This window comes from Sminthopsis crassicaudata, chromosome 2, assembly GCF_048593235.1.
Source record: "Sminthopsis crassicaudata isolate SCR6 chromosome 2, ASM4859323v1, whole genome shotgun sequence".
Taxonomy (NCBI): domain Eukaryota; kingdom Metazoa; phylum Chordata; class Mammalia; order Dasyuromorphia; family Dasyuridae; genus Sminthopsis; species Sminthopsis crassicaudata.
Window position 1 is genome coordinate 385746348 of NC_133618.1, and position 17936 is coordinate 385764283.

Sequence of the window (17936 nt, forward strand, 5' to 3'; positions counted from 1 at the left end):
GCCAAGATTCCCTTTTCTTTTCCCATTTCTCTTCTAGCTCTCTTGTGAGAGCCTTTTTGATTTCCTCTATAAGAGTCTTGTGTATTGAGGAGCAGATCATATTCCCCATAGGGGATTCCTCTGGAGACAGTCTGCTTTTAGTCTCCTCAGGGTTTGAAGTCTGCTCTCTATCCATACAGAAGCTGTCAATGGTTAGAGCCCTTTTAAATTTTTTGTTCATTTTGTCAGAGTGGAATCAAAGAAAACAAATTGACAAGAGAAACAATTGGTCTGTCTTTTTGGGGGGATGGGGCTGGATGGTGTTACCGGGCTGCCTCTACAGACTCTGGGAGACAGCAGCAAGGCACTAACAGGACAGTGATGGCTGTGCTGAGTCTGCGTTATGAGCCTCTGAGAACGCCCTGAGTCACTCCACATGGGGGTGGGGGTAGCCAGACCCCAGAGATGCTAGCTTTCTGGGATTTTATTCTTTACCTCCGGTGTTTACACTTTTCTGCTGATCCTGGCTTGCTGCCAAGATGGAATATCCACACTGGGGTAAAGATCATTCCGCAGAAACAGCAGAGATCACACCCCTCCTCCTCTGGTCTGAGCAGTGTGAGCTTCTGTCTCGTTCTCGCTGCTTGCCCTCAGCCTGCGCCCAGTCTGTTCGTCCTTCCCCCAAGCAAACACAGACTTTTTCTGGTGAATTTCAAGGATGTCTTCTGTTGGCAATTATTTGGGGGGGGGGGGGGGGTTTCCAGTCAAACATTAATTCCGAGGCTTGTCATGAAGTAAATTCTGAAAGAAAACATGGAGCTCAAGCAGCTGTGTGCCTCCTCCTCCGCCATCTTGGCCAGAAGAATTGTGAACAATTCCAAAGGATCCATGATGGAAAATGCTATTTAGCTCCAGAGAGAGAACTGAGTGCAATTTAAAACAAAACTTTTTTTTTTTTTTTTTTTTTTTTTTTTTTTTTTTACTTTCTTTATGTTTCTTTCTTTTTATTAGATTATTTGGGGTTATTTTTTTTTTTTTTGCAAGACAGCCAATGTGGAAATATGTTTTGTGTGGCTTGATATGATATTGCTTGTCTTCTCAATGGGTGGGGAAAAAAGAGAGAGAAAGAATTTTGAACTCAAAGATTATTTTAATTATTTTAATGAACGTTAAAAAAAAAATAAGCAGACAAAAAGTAAGAAAGGAAAAGAATGTTGAAAGGGCACAGGGTGATGCACCAGCAGAGATTACAGCAGCAGAGACATTCCTGAGTATATCCCAAAACATAAGCCTGTAGGTCTGTTTGTACACCCTGCCAGAACATGGAAGCTAGTGCTAAGGGAGCACACCACTCTTGAATTCATAAAATTATTATTTTGTTGGGTTTCTTGCTTCTTTATCCTGTGAAAACAATTTTATTTGTGCTACCTCTGATGAGTATTTTTCCATGATTTAGTGGGAACTTGAGAAAATATTTAGTTCTCCATTTGTTGGTCACATAAACAGGAAATCTGCCAAGATTATTTTCTTAAGTGTATTTCTATCACACACACACACATACACACACACACACACACACACACACACTTTTTCTATGCTCTCTAGTGGTTCTAGATTAACTCCAGTATCTAATATAAACTTCTCTGAAATCTGAAGTTCTCCATAAAGTGGATCCTTCCTAATCTTTGTATATCTTACTTACTTCCTAAAATCTACAATTCAATAATTCTGGTCTGCTTAAAATTTCTCAAATACTCTATTTCCCATCTATGTGCCTATCTACTACTTGTCCCCAAAACTTGGAATGCTGTGCACCATCACTTTTTTCCCCTTGTTTCCCTGATTTTCCTAGCCCCGCCTCTCCAGATGCTGACTCTGTCCCTTCTCATGTTGCCTTCCATCTATTTTTTGTGTGTGTGCATGTGTTTGCGTGTGTGTCTGTGTTTACTCTATGCGTATTGCATCTACCAAGTTAATTATATGTTGTCTTTCTCTATTACAAGGTAAGTTCCTTGAGAGCAGAGGCTATCTTTTTTTTTTAAATCTTCTTTTCTTCCCAGCACTTAGTACAGTGTCTGGCAAGTAGACAGTATTCAATAAATGCTTACTGACTCATTTACTTGCTGTTATATGGAAAATAAATTAGTTCAAATTGGTTCCAGTGGGAAGAGTGAAGAACAATAAATCAAAAAGATTTAGACCCAAAGTAAGGAAAAATCCCCTACCAGCTAGAGTCATCCAAGAATAAATTGGCTTCCTCACAAGAGGAAGGGTAAGGCTGGATTAATACTTGTAGAAAATATAAGTGCACCCAAAGAAATACTAAAGAAGGGAAAGGGACCTGTATGTGCCAAAATGTTTGTGGCAGCCCTTTTTGTAGTAGCTAAAAACTGGAAAATGAATGGATGCCCATCAATTGGAGAATGGTTGGGTAAATTATGGCATATGAATGTTATGGAATATTATTGTTCTGTAAGAAATGACCAACAGGATGAATACAGAGAGGCTTGGAGAGACTTACATCAACTAATGCTATATGAGGATATATTCTGATGGAAGTGCATATCTTCAATAAAGAGAAGATCTAATTCAGTTCCAATTGATCAATGATGGACAGAATCAGCTACACCCAGAGAAGGAACACTGGGAAATGAGTATAAACTGTTTGCATTTTTTTCCTCAGGTTATTTTTACCTTCTGAATACAATTCTTCCTGTGCAACAAGAAATTCGGTTCCGCACACATATATTGTATCTAGGATATACTATAATATATGTAACATGTAGAGGAAGGGGTGGAGGGAAGGAGGGGAAAATTTGGAACAGAAGTGAGTTCAAGGGATAATGTAAAAAAAATTATCTATGCATATGTACTCAAAAAAAGTTATAGTTATAAAATTAATTTTTAAAAATAAAGTATAAAAATTAAAAAAAAATTTAAGAAGATATAAGTGCATTCTCAGTTAAATATGGATTAGATTAGGTGGTCTTTAAGATCATTACAATTGTGAGAATCCAACTCTATAATTCTAATCAAAGTATACCTTGGCATTAATTTGGAAGTTTTTAAAATTTTTGATTTGGGGTTTGGGTTTTTTTGGTTTTTTTCCTTTGCATATGTTCATCACATTTTCATAGTGGGGTTTTTAGAAGAGACAACCAAATGTCACATGAAATGATTCCTCTTGCTTCCTTTGAGTGTACTATAAAATCAACTCTCCTGTTATGGGCCAGAACTCTGAACTTGAAACAAAGGATTTTTACAAGGTGCTAAGTGAGTGGAATTGATAGAGTCAGTGGTTATTTAGCATGGTGCTTAACAATTCTCTAGTTCAATACATGTATTTAGTATTTAATATAGTTCCACAAGATTCACACCTATGATAATGGAGTATATAACAGCCAGCAAAGGTTGAGACTGATTCATTCCATCATCCATCTTTGTGGTGACTGGAGGCTGAAGCACAAGCCCTTGGAATATTCATTAACTTCAATTCACACCACCTTGGTGGCAGGCTCTCCTCCTATGTTTCTCCACTGAAACCAAGACTCCAGAAAGCCTCCAGAAAACTAGCCGAGGCCCAAGTGAAGGAGATAGGACTTTGAAGGAGACAATAAAGGATTTGGACTTTAACACCTGGCTGTACTTGTGGTGATTACTGAACTGAAACGAAGGCTGGTCCAGAGACCCCAAGGAAATTGAAACAAGAGAACATTACACCTAACTCCTTTATTTACTTCTCCAGAGAAACCTTGAGAATTATCCTTCTAACTGTGGCTTCCCTCTTCTATTTTCACTTACAGCAATAATGTTGAGGTTGATATGATTCATAGTCTCCTAATTGGTTTTTGGATATGATAGGCATCTGATATTCAAAGTACTAACAGCCATATTAAAGTTTAGAGATGTTCTAAAAAATGATGTGGCTTTTAGCATCCATAGTCTACTTTTCTTCCATTCAACATTTACCAATGAAAGAGTGGGGAGGATACAGGGAATTGAGCACCATTTTGTACCCTGTTTTATTTCATGGCTTACCACAGATAAAGAATTCAGTAGTCCATTGGAATTATATCCATGGCTGTTCCATTAAGATTAAAACCTGTATGAGCTTATATTTTGCTGATATAACCTTCAAGAATCTAGATTCTTTTTATACTACAATGAAGCTTTAGGGAAGGACTCCCAAAAATCAAGAATCTTTCTTAAACTGAACCGTTGAATTTTCACCAAATTTTATTAGGTCTATCTTTGAAGCAAGCAAAGTCAATTAGTCAATAAGGATTATTAAATGCCTACTTTATACCAGGCACTGTGCTAAGAAACAAAGAAAAACAAAAGACAGTTCCTACCCTTAAGGATCTTGAAGTCTAATAGAGAGATAACATACAACTATGTACAAACAAAATAATTAGAAAAAGGATAGGAAAAGGCTTATTTTAGAAAATAAGACCTCAAAAGCAGATTATGCCTAATCATCTTTTAACTGATAAAATCTAATTTGTTCCTCTTCCTACAATCCCTACGGTTTTTTCTCATTTCCATTCTCCTTGATGACAATGTTTACCTTAGGTCAACCTAGTTATTCCAGTTTCCCAACCTATTCTCTGACAAAATATGTCTTTGCCCTTAAATTTAATATGTTTCTCTTCCTTTTCTGCTCTCTTTCCCATCCTGGTGCAAAGCAAAACTTTCATCACATAGAGGGCTGGGGAACAAGAGGGAGGGGAGCCTCTACTGCAGTACCAATTGCTGCCCTCTGGTGGCCTCTGAGATCCAAGTTCGGCTTCTGCTTCACTAAAGCCATCTCAAGACATGACACTCCAGTTCCTCTTCAACAACAGGATTCAGACTGAACATAATGGCCTGCGTTAATTCTAAATGGTTGATTTTAAACAGAAAGGACCTTTCTTTTCATGTTAAATATGCTGTCAGTCCTAATCACTATGTTAGTGATTTTTTGTATAATTAGAGTTTTGTTTTTGTGGAGTTTTTTAGTGACAGGACTACAGGAGAGGAGGGGAAGTGATTGATCTATCCAAAAAAAAAAAAAAAGTGTCTATATCTCTATCCAGGTAGATTGGGACCAGATTATGAAAGGCTTTGAGTGTTTACATATTACTTAGGCATTCTGCAACGAAATCATTAGAAGCTTTGGATTTGAGGACAGGAAAAATTAATAGTAATTTTTCCAGAGTGGATATGAATCTTCCTAGTCCATTCCCTTAAAATATGGATTTAGATATAAATATAAGAACTTTATTCTGTCTCCAAAAATTTAGGAGATTATAAAAATAGATCTCTTGCACCCCAGCAGGTAACATGAGAGGAAGGGGAAAGCATAGAAAGGAACAAAATTGCACCTTGATAAATAGACTTAGTCATTGTTTGCTCTGTACAAATAACCAGAATTGCATTAGTTAATATTCACTGGAAGAGCCTCATCCACCCCTTCCCATAGCTCCTTAGCTATTTAAATAACACCCCAGTAAGCAAGAAGTTCTGGATCAACTTCCTGCTTGGTTTCTGCAGGACTCTGGAGAAGGAGCTGTAAGTATTCCCCTATTTTAAAAAAAGAAAAAAACCAAAAAAAAAAAAAAAAACCCTCAGTCTCTGTGGTCTGAAGTAGAGCTGGGAGGCTGGGAATCCTCAGAGCAATCAGGGAGCATAGAATGTGTAGTGAATGCATTTCAGTTCTTTGGAAGGAAACTAGAATCTTCCAAAGAAAGGGGGAAGAGGAGGACTTGTATAAATGGTCCTTCAGGATAAATAATCATGCCCATGGTCACCTGTGAGTGACCTTGTTTAATAGATGTGGCAACCAGCTAATTATACTAGATTTTAGTCTTTGCCAACACAATCTTAAGGAAGCTTTTTGAAATTTAAATACTTGCTTCTATCTGGCAGTCTGCCATAAGAAAAAACATGATGAGCTGGTGGTATTTGCTATACATTTTTGGATCATTTGCTGGATGTTTTTGAAGAAGTGACAGTGTCTTTACCTATAAATAGTGACAATGTAGGCATAGTGTATCTTATAAGGTTATTGTAAAAACTTAAATAAAAGAATCATCAACTCTGATATAAAGCTTTACATAGATCTTGTCATTAAGCTTCACAAATGCCCAGTAAGATAGATACTGTGAGCATCATTAGTTGTTGTTGTTCCAACTCTTCATGACTCCATTTGGAGTTTTCTTGGCAAAGATACTTGAGTGGTTTTCCATTTCCTTCTCCATTTCACTTTACAAATGAAGAAACTAAGGCTGTTTGTCTTGTCAAGTAGCTAGTAAATATCTGAAGTTAAATTTTAACTCCAAAAAGAAGAGTCTTTCTGATTCCAAGCCCAGTGATCTAACTACTTTATCTGCCTAGCTGTTTATAGCATTATTCAAGATCCATATTACTATGGTTTCAATATTACAAAGACCTTAGAGATGAGAAAACCTCTTTGAGAAAACCTCTTCTTCCAAAGTAGGTTACTACTTTCTCTACAAAGAGTCTTAGAAAGGATCCTTCCTCAAACTATCCAGCTATCTCTACAACCACAGATGAATCAACTTCTCTGTCTTAAGTCTATAAAATGGTGGCAATAATAATTGTCATGCTCTATGGTCTCTTCTATAGCTGAGATATTACAATTTTGGTTCTGTTACTTTTGGAGATGAAAGGGACACAACCTCTGTTTTCTCTATGAAAAAAGAAGCAGAGTTCCCTGTTATTAGAACACAGATCTCCTAGTCCAATAATTTTTCCTCTACATTCCTCAATCCTTGAGATGAGCAAGTCATAGAAACAGGATATATATAATATATCATTAGATGGCATTGTCCTGCTCTATCTTCTTAGACAAAGAAAAAAAAAAAAAAAAAAAAAGGAGAGACCATCACTATAGTTTCAATAGTTCAAGAAATGTTTCATGGACGAAGTGAAGATAGCAAGATGTAGTCTGGCAAAGATAAAAAGAAAAGACTTTCCAGGTAGAGGATCAATTTCAGTGACAGAATTTATATCTTTTAAAATGAGAATAATCTTGAAAGGGATGAATCCAATTCATAATCCTCCCCACCTCTTAAATCTCCAGTATAATATACTAGATAAGTCATCAACCAGTCTCTTCAAAGCTTCCAATGAAGAGAAACCACTCCCTTCAAAGGCAGTCCATTCTTCTTTTGGATAGGAAAGGCTTTTCTTAGGAAAGAAGTTTCTCCTCAACTCAAGAGTAAATTTGGTTTTTTGCAACATCTTACAATCCCTCCTAGTTCTTCCCTCTGGGGCAGAAAAGGAAAATTAGAATCATTTATATATATATATATATGTATATATATGTATATATATATATATATATATATATATATATATATATATATATATATATATATATATATATATATATATATATATATATATATATATATATATATATATACATATATATACATATATATATATATATATGATTCTATTTTTCCTTTATATATATGTGTGTGTGTGTGTGTGTATATTATTATATTGTTATTAATGTATAAGTCTGGCTGTCTCATTCTTTTGTTAAAAAAAAACCATATATGTGTGTGTGTATGTATGTGTATATATGTATGTGTGTGTATGTGTATATAAAGAGAGAGAGAGAGAGAGAGAGAGAGAGAGAGAGAGAGAGAGAGAGAGAGAGAGATTCTGTGTGACCTATAGAAATACAAACAGACAAATTGGAAATGTAACGAGCCTGGGAAGTCATTTTATCCAATTTTCTCAATTTACAAATGAGGAAAGTGAAGCCCAAAGAGATTGAATAATTTGGACAGAGAAGCAGAGCCCTAATCAGAAGTCTGATAATAAAATTCAGATCCAGGATTTGAATCCCAGTCCTTAGATTTTATTTATGCTCTTTCCCTCATACCACAGATATCCTCCCTAATTGGCTATTAAACATTTCAATCTACTTTTCTAACCTTATTCACACAATTTTCCTTTATTTATTCTAAGGTCAATTAATCAATCAACAAGCATGTATTAATTACTTACTATGTGCCAGGCATTATGCTTGGTGCTGGGGTTAGGAAGGTAGATAGAATGTAGTCAGAATTACGAGTTCAAATCCTGCCTCAGACACTTGCTAGTTGTGTAACTCTGAACAACTACTTTAACCTCAGCTTCAATTTTCTTATCTGCAAAATCATGCTAAATTCAGTGGCCTCTAACAATCCTTCTAGCTATTACCTATGATTTTATCAAATACAGTACAAAAATAATACAGTACCAACACTCAGTGACAATTGGGATTAAGTGATATGCCTAGGTTCACACAGAAAATAAATGTCTGAGGCTGGATTTGAACTCAGGCTCTTCTGACTCCAGGGCCAGTGCTCTAACCACTACCCCATTTACCTGACCTAGAACTTAATTTCTGTTATTATCATACTATTCCCTTTCCTTGTCTTGTTCTTCTCACCTTCATAAATTCATCCAGCCTGTTTCTCACACCTAGAATACAGCCATTCTTTCAACATCTCTTCCTATTGAAATCCTTTTCTTACTTTAAGGACAGCTTAGGTACCATTAAGGCTTTTAGGTTTTCCCCATCCCCACCACCACCCCCAAACAAAAGCCATCTTTCCCCAAATGTGTCACAGCATTTTGTCTGGAGAATTTCTTTCTTTATTACATTCTACCTTGCATCATTCAACTGACAAACATTTGTTAAGTGCCTACTATGTGCCAAGTATGGTGCTAAGTTCATCATATGTATTTGTGTATATTCCTTACTTTGGCAGTGTTTCATACATAGTATTTATCTATCTATGGCTTCTTTCTATCTCTATTTCTTTATCTGTTAATTCATTATAGCTCTCTTATAACTTAATCCAATTTATTTTACCTTCCTAACAATGAAAACTCCTGGAGAATAAGTAGAGGGTTTTTGTGTTTTGTTTTGTTTTGCTTAAGTATCTCCAATGCTAAGTACAATTAAATTTTAAATATGTTTTTGTTTTATTTTAATAAATGATTTAATAATTTATTATTTTACTTTAATAAATTTAATAAAATGTAAAATTGGATTGAACTGAAGGATGATTTCAATTGGGCAGCTACATGACACAGTGGATAGAAAGTTGTGCCTGAAGTCAGAAAGGCTCATCTTCCTGAGTTCAAATCTGATCTCAGACACTTATTGGGTGTGTGACCCTGGGCAAATCACTTAGCCCTGTTTGCCTCAGTTTCCAATCTGTAAAATAAGCTGGAGAAGAAAATGACAAGCCACTCTAGTATCTTTGTCAAGAAAACTCCAAATTGGACATGATTGAACAACAAATGTTTTAGTTTAGACTGGAAGTAACAAAATAGGGGAGGGGGAAAGTAGATATAGCTAAATAATAACCCAGAGAAAAGCATAGCCGCAAGTCTGATCAAGGCATATTGGAAACCCAGAAGTACAGCAGTCTAAATAACAGAATTATTCCAATTATGTGACTTTCTTTTCTTTTAGAATGATGCCAGTCACTCTGAAATTTTGCCTGATACTGGCTGGGCTATGCAGCCTCATCCCCAGCCACCTAGCTGAGGAGCCTCCAGCAAGTGAAGATACTGAACACCCATTATCTGCAAGCCACCGAATTTCTCCTTATATGGCTGATTTTAGCTTCGATTTTTACAGGCTGCTGATTTCTAAATCCAACAATACCAATGTGTTCTTTTCCCCAGTGAGCATCTTCACTGCTTTTACCCTTTTGGCTCTTGGGGCCAAATCAGCCACTCATGATCAGATCCTACAGGGTTTGAGATTCAATCTCACTGAGATTTCAGAACAAGAAATCTTCCAAGGCTTCCATCAGCTTCTCAGTACAATTAACCGACCTGGAAATGAGCTTCAACTGACCACAAGCAATGGCCTGTTCATAGACAAAAAGCTGAAAGTTGTAGAGAAGTTTTTGGAAGATAGCAAGAAACTATATGGTTCAGATACTTTCTCTATTAATTTTGAAGACAAGGAAGCTGCCAAGAAACAAATCAATGACTATGTAGAGAAGGAGACCCAAGGAAATATAGTGGATTTGATTCAGGATCTTAGCCCTGAGGCAGTCTTCATTCTGGTGAATTGCATTTTCTTTAAAGGTAAGATCAGTCCCTGGAGCAGTATGGCTCCAATATGATGAATAGATAATACCAATGAAATAGAAACAATTTCTCTAAATTATGTCACAATAACAGTTTTCTTAAAGGGAGTGGTGGTAGAGGAAATATCATGTTTTGTTTTGTTTTTCATCAAAATCCTCTCCCAATATCACAGAGAAAAACATTAACTGACTATTTGATCTTAGGCAAGCCATTTAAATTCTCAGTGTTCCCATTTCATATATAAAATGAAATGAGTAGATTTAAAGATTTCTGAGTTCTCTTCAAGGTCTAATTTTCCATGTCCTAAAATTTCTTCCAAATCTAACAGTCTGTGATCTATGTTGTAATGGTATATTTTAGTATCCTTTGTAGTGCTAATATTCACTATGGAATAATGGAAAGAATGCTAGATTGAGAAACACGAATTAGACAAGTGACATCCATATCTTGTTGGATGGACCATGGGCAACTCACTTAGCTTCACTGATGCTCAGTTTCCAGCTGAAGGACTAGGGTATGGGGAGAAGTAGAAATGGAGAGTTCCTGAGGAGGTCTGTGGAATAACAGACTTGCACCCACCAGTTCACAGTGTTTCACAGAGTTACAAAGCTACCTTTTTTACTAAAGTAATAGTAATTTGCAATTTCTTTCCATTAATTTCCCATCTTTTCAGCCCATACAAATTCATGACCTTATACATGTTATCTTATTAGGCAAATGGGAGAAACCTTTTGAAGCAGAATTCACTGAGGAACGTTCCTTCCATGTGGATGCTGAAACAACAGTGCCTGTTCAAACAATGCACCGCATTGGCATGTTCCAAGTGACTTATGATGGTGACCTGGCCTGCTGGGTTGTGACCATGAACTATCTGGGAAATGCAACTGCCTTTTTTATACTGCCAAATGTAGGGAAGTTGGAACAAGTGGAAAATGCCTTGAGTAAAGAGCTGATTCAGAAATGGTCAGGAAACTTGTATCGCAGGTAACCCTCTTTATGCTATCAGCAAATTATTTGTTAAATTGTAAACCTAAATTATTATTATTGTCAATAGTATATTTATAATATGTAATGTGATAATTATCATTAATAATGAAGTATTGTTATAACATTCTTATCAAGGTAATTATAATAATAATAATAATATTCATATTTGCATGGATCTATGATTTTATAGGATCTGGGTACTCCTTCCAATATTCAGGTGGTTCATCTCAGCCTTATAAACTTGTAAAATCTTGTCCATAACTTCCTATAGATTCTACGCAGGGGGATCTACCTAACATAGTAGAACCATGCCTGTAGGTTTCTTAAGATTACCAGTGGCTACTAATAGAGTTCACAGGCTTATCCATCATTTACTAAACACAAGTACGTACCTTTTGTTCATCCATCTCTGATGATTAAAAAAAAGTTTAACAAGTCATTTAACCCCAATTGCCTCAGAAAAAAAAGTTTAATAAATCAGTTTTGCTGATCACTTCTCAATAATCATGAACATGGTGGACTTTGTTTAGACAATTTCTTATACTTTAATCTTTTTTTAGGAGGGAGAAATAAAAATAATAAATTTTATTTACAATTTAATTTAATTCAGTAATCACATAATTTGTGTTAAAAACTAAAAATATCAGAGAAATTTCCTAAATTTTCTAAAAGTTTTGCTTGGGCTTCATTTGTGTATGGAGTATATGTTATATCTTTAATCTCACCATCAGCCTTAACTAAGCTATTTCCATCTATCAGAAATCTGAAATTCTCCCTCTAATCATAGCCTTCCATCTCTTTCTTTTACTTCATGTATTTTAAACTTCTTCTTCATCCTTACTGTGACTTCTAATACTTCTGCTGTTGTTTAATTATTTTTATGGTCATTTACAACTCTTCATGACCCCTTTTGGGAGTTGGAGTGGCTTGCCATTTCCATTTCCAGCTCATTTTACAGATGAGGAACTTGATGCAAACAGGGTTAAGTGAGTTGTCTGAGATTGGATTACAGGCCCAGCACTATGCTGTGTCATTCAGTAGCCCCTAGATCCTCTATTCTTCCCCTTTCTCCCAGGCAATTGCTGTGATTCTTGCTGCATATGGTATAGTATAGTACTATATTAGGATACTGTTAATATGAACCATCATATTTGACTACAGTTTTGCTGCTCTAGATGCTGCTCTACATTGCAAATCAATCCTCTAATTGTTCATAGGGATTATTTGTATCTGACCTGTGGCAGAGCATTCCGAGCTCACATTGGTCTGATCAGCAATATTCAGACACACTTTAGCTCAATTCTAACATAGTGAGATCCTCTTTGAGAATGAAGGACAACCACCAGCCAAGCAACTCCAATCACTGGATTTCCAACTTTTCTTAACATGAATAATGTCACTATAAACCTAATTAGATATATGGATCTTTTTGTCATCAAAACCTGCTCATGATGTAATGGTGCTTTCTCTGAATCAAAAGGTTTAAACGATTGAGTAATTTCTTAATGTAGCCTCTTCATATGTCTCTCCTTTTTTTTTTTTTTTTTTTTTTTTTTTGAAAATTTGGAAGGTGTTTTTATTTATTTTTTAATAGCTTTTTATTTGCAAGATATATGCATGGGTAATTTTACAGCACTGACAATTGCCAAGCCTTTTGTTCCAATTTTTCCCCTCCTTTCCCCTTCCCCCTCCCCCAGATGGCAGGTTGACCAATACATGTTACATATGTTAAAGTATAAATTAAATACAATATCATAGGTCTCTTCTTTGCCTAACGGATGACCAGAAATTTGGATTCTTCAAAAAATGTCATATTTCATGATGTAAAATTGTTTAGCAGAATGCCCAAAAGGAGAGAAGGGACAGTATGATCTGCCTGCTTGGATTACACCTAGAATTTTGTATTCATCCTGGATCCCATGTTTTAGGAAGGTCACCAAGGAGGGCAGCCAGGATGAGGTGGCTACTAAAAAAAAAAAATCCCTTATGAGAGTTGATTAAAGGAATTCTAATGTTTAGATAGAAAGAAGAAAAGACATCTGGAGGACTTCATCACTATCTTCAGATCCTTTAAGGATTGTCATGTGAAAGAGACATTAGACATATTCTACTTGGCTCCAGAGGGTAGAACGAGGACTAGTGGGTAGTTGTTATACAGAAGCAAGTTTCACTTACAAGTAAGAAGACATAGTTGATCAATAAGGTAGTTGACCAATAAACATTTATTAAACTCCTACTGTGTGCCAGACACTGTGCTAGTTGATAGGGATACAAATGCAAACAAAAAGAAAGTCAGCCATCCTCAAAGAACTTATATTTTAATGTGAGAAAACACAAAAACCACTATATAACAACAAAATATAAATAGGATAAATTGGAGATAATCAATAGAAAGAATGTGCCTTCTTGTAGAAGATGATAGCTTTTGATCTGCCTAAACAAAGAACCAGGATCCCTCATGATATCATGGGCTATTGCACTAAAGTACATCTCAGAGATCATCCATTGAGTTCGATTCAAAGAGCATTTCTTAAACCTTGTAATATATAATCCAACTAGGTTAGGGATTAAGAAGAAAAGGAGGGAAGGAAAGAAAAGAAAGTTCCTGCTTAAAAGAAACTGCATTCAGTAGGAAGGGGAGAGGTAAAAGTAAGAGAAATAACATCCATACAATTTAAATTTCAAACCTCTTCATTTTTCATATGAAGAACTTGAAGCCCAGAAAAAATGGTTTCCTTGGCCCTAAAAGTATTTAAACTGAAGTTTGATAACTCAGTTTCGGAGGGTCAAGATTTCTGTCAGCCAGGAAGAATATACAAATTAAGAAATAATACTGCTTTGGACAATAAGAAGAAATAAATATGATAATATAATGGACCACAAGAGGTCTCATATGAAATTATATAAAGCAAGGCGAGTAGAACCAGGAAACTATATAAGAGAATTACATTAATATAAATAGGAAGATGAAAAGCAAAATATTTTAATTGAATAATTTATAATAGTCCTCAAAGAAAAGATGAAAAATATATTCATCTCCCTCTTCTTTGCAGAGGCCAAGAAAGATGAGTGTAGAACACTACAAATAATTTGTCATTTTTGATGTGTTGATTGGACTCTTTTTTTCTCTTTTTTTTATTCTTTGTTATGGAAATGGATTCCTGAGAGCAAAAGAGGAAGGAATACATTGGAAATTATAAAAAATAGAAACTAGCAATAAATATTTATTTTAAAAAGAAATAATACTGAAACATCCTTATGTAAGATAGTTTTGGGTTTTTATTATTGTATTTATGTTTATTATATTTATTTTGAACAGTAATTAATTATTTTTCTTTTATCTTTTGTTATTACTAGAGCAATTGATTTATATTTTCCAAAAGTTTCCATCTCAGGAAAATATGATCTGAAAATACTAAGTGATCTGGGTATCACTGATGTATTTGGAGAAAAATCTGATCTCTCTGGAATCACACAAGAAGCAAAACTTAAACTTTCCCAGGTAAGTCTAAGAACTCTTAAATATTATCCTTATTTTAAATTTCCCCAAAATGTTACTAGTGTGATAACTTTTTGCTTTTTGCTTTAGGATTGAAAAGCATTTCCCTTCTAATAATCCTGGCATCTAGGCAGAGTAAGGGAAGATGAAAATATGGAAATTTAGAAATATAAGATGACATGTCCAAAGTTACTTACTGTTGTGCCACAGTTTCCCTTTTAATGTCCTGACCCAGTTTCCTTAATTGTCCTATTCAGTTACTCTGCCTCAGGTAATAACCATTCCCTCTTAATGTTATGATAAAGGTCTTATATCTTAGACTTTAGGCTATAGTCATTCCCTCTTAATGTTTGATGAGGGAATGACTATAGCCTAAAGTCTAAGATATGTTTGATGGGATAAAGGTCTTTATCCATTTTAGACATCATTAGAATATCAGGAGCCTCTCCAGTACTTCCCTCCACTATGACTGCCTCCATTAGGTCATCCCTTTCCAGGTACCTTCCCAATTATGTAATTGTTCTAGTTACCCTATAAAAAAATCTTGTTATCAGACATTCAAGATTGAATTCTTTGAGGCAATAGTCTCATTCAGCCCTGGGACAAAACCATGGATCCATTTGGACCCAGTAAATTTCTCCAGTTAATAATTTCTGTATTGAATACTCTCTAATCTCTATCTTGCTCAGTTTCTCCGGCATTACATTATCCAATAAGTAAATAGCAGCATGAAAACTCAAAGTCAAATATCCTTCTTTAGTCAAGCATGTTGTTTTTTCTCCATTAATGCTGACAATTATATCGAGTGACTACATAGCACTTCATAGATGAATGTAATGAGCAGAGTTTATACATAGTCCTCATAAATGAGTTGTATTAAACTTGGAACAGCCCTCATAGCCCAAGGTTCTAAGTAAAGATTCAGATTTGGCTAATTTGGAAAGAAAATAGATTCATTTTAAACTGAATCTAGTCTAATAAAAATGTGGCAATGAAATGGTTCAGTGGAGAAAGCACTGAGCCCAAAGTCAAAAAGGTTCCAAATCTAACCTTTGATATTTACATAACTTTATGCTGCTGAGTAAGTCATTTAATTTTTGTTTGCTCCAGTTTTCTCATCTATAAAAGAGATAACAAATCCAATGAAATAATAATTGTGAAGTTTGTAAGCTCTAGGTAAATCCTAGCTATTAATTAGAATATATATTGAGAGACATTTTCACTGTGATCTTGGCATTTTAGTGAACTTTTAAATTTCTTAACTTTTTTTTGTATCATGGTTCCCTTTGGTCATCTGGTGAAGTACATAGGACTATTTCTCAGAATGAGGTTCTTATCAAATGATAAATATATGCTATATATATTAAGGAAACATCATTAGTTTTTGAATAGAGAAAACAACCAAAAGTTTATTTAAATGAATTGAACAAAACAAGCTTGCTGTTTTGGCATTTTAGGGCTAGTGTTTTAATCATGGCAGATGTAACCAATTCATTTGTCACTTCACAGCAAATAAATATAATAACCTTGTATTTGACAAGTGCAAAGACTTATTGGGATAAGAATTCATTATTTGGTTTAAAAAAATGTTGATAAAACTAGAAAACAGTCTGGCAAGAAATTGGACATATAGACGAATTTTTACCTTTTTTACCAAAGTCAAAATGGATATATAACCTAGATATAAAAAGAGAGATTACAAGAAAATTAGAAAAGCATGAAACATATTACGTATCAGACTTATAGATAGGTGAACAATTTATGAAAAAAATCTTTATGAATTTTTCCTTGATATGGCCAGCCAGAATTAAATGTCCTTAGCTGTAAAATCCCATGTGCCTTTATTGGAACTTCCTCTTAGTACTTCCTCTTGTCATCCAATACTTGATTTTCTAGAAATCAAGATTATAATTTTTCTGAGGAGAGAAGTGTTTTATTCATTTTGTATCTTCCTTAATGACCCAGCACTGGATTATGCAATCAGTCAAGAAATGTGTGTTGAATTGAATTAATTAGGTGAATTTCAAGGATTAGATATTTGTGTTTTTTGCAAAACTAATTGCTATCTGCTCTCCACCCTATCAAATTAATGTCCTTTCTAGGTCTTCCCTAACAACTGGGTCTTTGATGATGTCCAAGAATTACTATCATGAATTCTTTCCTTTGTCTCTGAACTGTGCTATTCCTTTTCCTTCTAGGCTTTGCACAAGGCTGTGTTGAAAATTGATGAGAAAGGAACTGAGGCTTCAGGAGCCACATACTTGGAAGCGATTCCTATGTCCATTCCCCCAATCATTGATTTCAACAGGCCTTTTCTGATCGCTATGTATCATACTGAAACAAGGAATGTGCTTTTCTTGGGGAAAGTTGTGAATCCTAGCGGAAATTAACTTCAGCAGTCTCACCCCCTCAAAATCTCAGTGTTTGTTCCTCTTTCGCAGAATAAAGCAGTGCCTGTATCCTCAGTGTGAATTCTCAATTTCCTCCATATCAATTATTTTAATTATTCACAGGTTTGTCTAAAAATATCATTAAGGCAAGTAGAAAAGGAAGCCACTTATGACAATTAAAATCATAAACATAGTATATAAAAGCTATAAGAGAATTTAAAACATAGTAATTTCAAGCTAAGAGGACCCTAAGATTATGGAATGAAGACTTTTATAGATCAGAACCAAAGCTCTGAGTTTTCAATCTTATACTCTCAAAAATTCTCTACATCATGTCCCAACCAGATACTCCTGAGTCAATCAGAATTTAACTGGTTTTCTCCCAATCCAGGGTCTCCTTTGGGAATGCCAGAATGTAGTTCATGTATAGACTTCTGTGAGAAAAGGTAAAAGTTACCTGATATCTTTGTAGTCTACTTATTTTTTGAGTTGATCAAATCAAGGCAAAATCATTAAGAATCTATCATGTGCCAGACACTATGCCAAGTGATAAAGAAATATAGAAAGACCAAAAACAATCCCTGGCCTTCAAATCTACCAGAGAAAATATACAAATAAATAACCAAATACAAACAAAAAATATACAGGATAAGTTAGAGATGATCAAAGAGTAAAGGCACTTAAATTGCATGAAGGAGGATCAGGAAAGCCTTTTTAAAAAGACAGGATTTTAGCTGAGATTCCAAAGAAGCTAAAAGAACCCAGAGATGAGAATGGAAAATATTATAGGTTTGGGAGACAATTAGGAAAAATGATCTAAAAATCCCAATAACAAATGACAATTTTTTTTAACTTTTATCTACATAATTAACAGCAATAATTTTTTAAGCTGATATTCTAGGATCTTCCATTATGATCAGAGCTATGAAGATTACCAGGGATTTTGCCTGGAAAGCCTCAGTGAA

The 17936-nt window shown here is 34.9% G+C and overlaps 1 protein-coding gene across 2 annotated transcripts in view; it reads left to right on the forward strand.

The window, feature by feature from the left end:
* LOC141556737 (alpha-1-antiproteinase-like) overlaps positions 1-17040 on the forward strand; it is a 45978-nt gene extending 28938 nt beyond the window's left edge. The window contains exons 1-5 of one of the 2 annotated variants that reach the window (XM_074291396.1): positions 5375-5529; positions 9467-10092; positions 10809-11079; positions 14440-14584; positions 16780-17040. In XM_074291396.1, the coding sequence (XP_074147497.1) occupies positions 9468-10092; positions 10809-11079; positions 14440-14584; positions 16780-16971 (1233 nt within the window). In that variant the 5' untranslated portion in view covers positions 5375-5529; position 9467 and the 3' untranslated portion in view covers positions 16972-17040. Of the gene's footprint in view, positions 1-5374; positions 5530-9466; positions 10093-10808; positions 11080-14439; positions 14585-16779 lie in introns of those variants that run through there. The other variant, XM_074291397.1, reaches the window with a different exon arrangement.
* Positions 17041-17936: the final 896 nt, after the last annotated feature.